Below are 4,391 nucleotides of genomic sequence, written 5' to 3'. Positions count from 1 at the left end.
TACGTGGGTTTCAACGTTTTAGAAATCCCAATTAAAGAAAACAATTAAGAAATGATTACCTGAAATCGGTCCACTTCGAAGTCGATTTGCGCAGACAGGAGACTGCAGCAGGCAGCCGAGGCTTTGAGGCACCGCAAATTAGGTTCTTCTAAATTCAACTTTCTGCATGCACCGTCACTTCCGACGGCTAAAAAGCATGTGATAGACATCCTTTAGCTGATGCTATAGTATGTAGCGAGCGCACGGAGTGAACAAACCGCTTCACCAACTGCCGCCAAGAGAAATGATCCCACAATGTCATCGGCTGCAGTCGTTCGCGCGCCGACGTTAACGCATTCCATCCCACGATTAGTTCTCGCGAAGTCGCCGCTGAATTCGATGCCTCTAAAAACACCGCAAACAAAAACGGCGCAAAGACCTGCGCCGCGAAGAGAGAGGGGGAAATCAGACTAGCCGGGTATCTAAAGGTTACCAGAAAGAAACAAAAAGCACTCTCCCTTGAACATGTATTGCAAAGGAGTCGTCGGTCCAGCCTCTTGGCTTCGATGTGAAATACCCGTAACTGCTCTCGCTATTAAATATTGCAGTCTTTTCTCGCTGTGTGGCTAACTGGTCTCTACACAGTCCGGAGCTGTACGGAGCAGTTCAGCGCTTGGCAATGAAGTGACCACTAGTTTATCTTTATAAAGGAATTCTATTTGGTGTTTGCTGCGCTTTCTTTTAGGCAGTTGTATGCTTTGTGTCATATTTTACAGATGCCTGGAGTCCGTCTTTTCCAGTGCCACAAGTGCAGAAAAGGAAATGTCACACTGAGATCACTGTTCCGGCACTTGCACGCAGAGCACGGACACAAAAAAAACTGGCTTTGTGGCCTTCAAGGGTGCCTTAAGACGTACACTTCGTATGAAACGTACAGAAAGCATGTCTCAAGGTGTCATGCTGAATGCTTTAAAGAAAACTTTGTACATGACCCTGAAGTTAGCCTAGAGTCATCGCAAGATACGGCAGAGGTCGATGGACTTCAACTAAATAGCACTCCAGGAACATCAGTGTTTGCAGACTCTGACACATTGGAAGGCGTCGACAGTAGAATGCACAGAAAACTTAGTGATGAGAGGGACTTTGTCAAGGAATTCGCCCTTCTTCAGCTGAAGTGGCAAGAAGGAAAACGGTTGCCAAGCACGACGGTGCAAGAAATATCAGCCGACGTTGTTTTGTACATGCAAGCATTGTTTGAGAATTTTATTTCTTCTTCCCACAAGGTTGGAACCGTTATGAAATCATTAACTGAGAATGACCTTGGAAAGCTATTAAGCCAGTATAAAATAACAAAGTATTGGAAATGCTGTCTGTCATTTGTAGAAGCAGAAACTATTTGTGTAGGCACTGATAATAACGGCAAAAAAGAAACGTTCAGTTATGTCCCCTTGCTGAAGGTATTAAAGAACTCATTGCATAACGTTTCTGACGAGATCAGATATTCAAATTTGCCAAACTCGCAGGAGTACCTGGTAAACGTTTTTGATGGAACAGGTTTTATTAGTCATTCATACTTTCATGGTGATTCTGGGAAGCTCTGTATACACATGTACACCGATGAATTTGAGGTCTGCGATCCTCTGGGCAGCAGAAGGGGCAAGCAAACATTAATGGCAGTGTATTACAAAGTGATGAATACTATCATTAACACATCAAAACTTTCATCCATTCATTTGGCAGTACTGGCCCAAGGAAAGCTTGTAGAAAAGCATGGCTTGAAGAAAATACTTCAACCCCTTATAGAAGATGTAGCAATACTAGAAACAAGTGGTATTACTATGAATGGAGAGACCTTTAAGGGGTCTGTTTTTATCATCACGGGAGATAATCTCTCAATGCACCGACTGGGTGGTTTCAGGTGCAGTTTCAGTCATGGAAGAATATGCCGTCACTGCATGGCGTTGCACCATGAGATCGGAATCAAGCATAGGCCATCAGACTTTCAGGAACGAACACCAGCTTTACATAATTACCACTTAAGTTTGCTCTCTCGTGGTGTAAGCTGCTTACCTCTCTATGGTGTACGCAGCGAATGTGCTGTTACATTTTGTGGTTTTGAGCCCACTGAACACCTTCCTCCAGATTTAATGCATGATCTGCATGAAGGAGTTATACCGTTGTTGTTGAAGGAACTTATTTCCTCGTTTATAAAGAATGGCACTTTCACTTTAGATTTGTTAAATTGTGCCATTGTGTCACATTGCTACAGTAATGATGAAAAGTGCAACAAGCCAGAACGACTGTCAGCAAAAATGTTCCGAAAAAATGGGGCGATCAAGGGAAGTGCTTCGCAACTGTATTGTTTATTTCGGTACTTGCCTTTGTTTGTGGGACAGTGCATTCCAAGAGACCACAAGGTGTGGAAGCTGTACCTTTTGTTCAGAAAAATAGTGGACATAATCATGAGCAAACGGGTTACAGTGGAATACGTTGCATACCTCGAACGCCTCATCGTATGCTTTTCTGTGGAGTTCACAGAGGTATTCCCAACAGTACGTACACCCAGTAAATTCCACTTCGTAATTCATTATCCGAAGTACATGCTTAAATATGGGCCACTTGTGCGTATTTGGTCAATGCGGTTTGAAGCGAAACACCAATATTTCAAGGATCTTGCCAGGAAGCTACGAAATTTCAAGAGCATCGCTTCTACTTTGACAAATCGCCATCAGGCGCATGAAACCTATCTGCAGTGTTGTGAAAACCACTGCATGGTAGTGACCACAGAAGGATGCAAACCCTTGCTGTATGAACATCTTCCTTTAGATGTGAAAAATTACATATCTGCAAATAACATAAACGCTGAGGACATTTATTCTTTGTCTTCAATTAACCTTGATGGCACTTTATGTGCAGTTGGCAGCATTAAAGTAACAGACATCTCTTCAGAGCAGCCAACTTTTGTCATGATCACAGGCATTTTTTCAGTGAATCGATGTGTTTTGTTCTGCGTACAGAAGCTTGAAACAGTTAAATTTGATGAACATTTTCACGGGTCAACGATCACAAAAATTCCCGAAACTAAAGTTTTGACTGATGACTCATGCTACGAAGCTCTATCCTTCCACGTTTTGGGAAACAGGAAATTTGTTTTTGCACGTCACGCTCTGATATAGTTTAGCTTCTCTGGAATTGCTTGGCTTCTGCGTTATTCTAATTCTTGTGCTTTCTATTGCAACATATGTTTTAACTTTTGTGTATTAATGTCATAGCTATGTGCGCTGGTTGTCCTAAATGCGTCGTACGACTTACTGGGGAACGCAGTGGATAATTCCCATCCAAGAAACCAGACAGTAGCCAATTTTCATGGTGACAAAGTCGCACATAAATTGTGCTTCCCTTTTCGTTCGACAGAGTGGCAACGCTCGCGACAGGAATATTCTGGTGGGCTAGCCGCTACTGCATGGCAGTTAGTCAACGCCACAGTCTATGTGGACTGCTGTAAGCGGCACTTTCCACTGCATTCTCGAGTATATATTGTAAATGGTGACTAGTCATCTGTGTATTGACATAGAAGTGCATCTATATTCGGGCTGTTAGCTGACTGTTAATAAAGTATCATTTCCTAAGAAAGATTTGTTCATCCAGTCGGATAGAGCACTCACTTTATACTTGTATTGGCGATTTATTGTAGTGGCCTTCACAAACAGAACTGAGATGACTATAGAATGAATTCAACACAGTTAAAAAAAGCATGATAATACGGGAAAAATGGCATTTTAACTAAATAGCTACTATGATTATTTTCTTTTTTCCTACCAAAAAGCCATACGTACTTCATAATGAAATTTAGAACACTGCATTCAGTAATTTTTGAGTAAATAATAGTTTTATTTACTCCATGAATGTACATTATTTTTTTCCATTCATGAAGCCGTTGAAATACATTTTTATTATTTGTTTGCAATTGGTGGTGCACACTCATATGGTGCTTGTTCCAACTGCTCCTGGGGGTGGACGTCTTTTGTGTTCCATGGTATGATTCAGCTGAACTTATCTTTTTGTATTAGGGAGTAGCCGAATGTATTGCACTATATAGGGTGTTTTAGCGAATTCACTTCCGAAAATTCCTAACTATTGTGAGTTCGGATTAGGGAAAAATACTCTTAATAACAAGCTCGGCAACGATCTTTTATTTAAGCAAATAATTTGCTGAACTCCACTAATTACTTTTTAATTGTCGCAGTTTGGTGGTTAGACCCGGCAGGGCATTTTCGAAGCCGTAAGAAAGGCATTGACATATAAATTTTTGAAACAAAGAAAAAGACATTTTCTAAAACCCTGCAGCGCAAGGCAATCCGACATTTTTGTTTTTTCTGTGTGAAGCCGAAACTGAGCGCAAGTGATGCACA

The 4,391-nt window shown here is 41.5% G+C and overlaps 1 protein-coding gene across 1 annotated transcript; it reads left to right on the top strand.

Moving 5' to 3' along the window:
• The first annotated feature begins 610 nt into the window (after positions 1 to 610).
• Positions 611 to 3,432, top strand: LOC146203947 (uncharacterized). Its single transcript, XM_084603719.1, has 2 exons — positions 611 to 2,531; positions 3,394 to 3,432. Exons 1-2 carry the CDS (start codon positions 756 to 758, stop codon positions 3,430 to 3,432), a joined length of 1,815 nt encoding a protein of 604 aa, XP_084459845.1. The 5' UTR covers positions 611 to 755.
• Positions 3,433 to 4,391: the final 959 nt, after the last annotated feature.

Source organism: Amblyomma maculatum, chromosome 1, assembly GCF_055883805.1.
Source record: "Amblyomma maculatum isolate TAMU_Amacu chromosome 1, ASM5588380v1, whole genome shotgun sequence".
Lineage (NCBI taxonomy): Eukaryota > Metazoa > Arthropoda > Arachnida > Ixodida > Ixodidae > Amblyomma > Amblyomma maculatum.
This window is presented reverse-complemented; position numbering and strand designations above follow the sequence as displayed.

Bases quoted from the DNA above. Each gene is read 5' to 3' on its own strand.
- LOC146203947 (XM_084603719.1), top strand. From the start codon at position 756: ATGCCTGGAGTCCGTCTTTTCCAGTGCCACAAGTGCAGAAAAGGAAAT. The intron at 2,532-3,393 runs GTACGTACACCC...TTCGTTCGACAG, and splicing joins TCACAGAGGTATTCCCAACA to AGTGGCAACGCTCGCGACAG.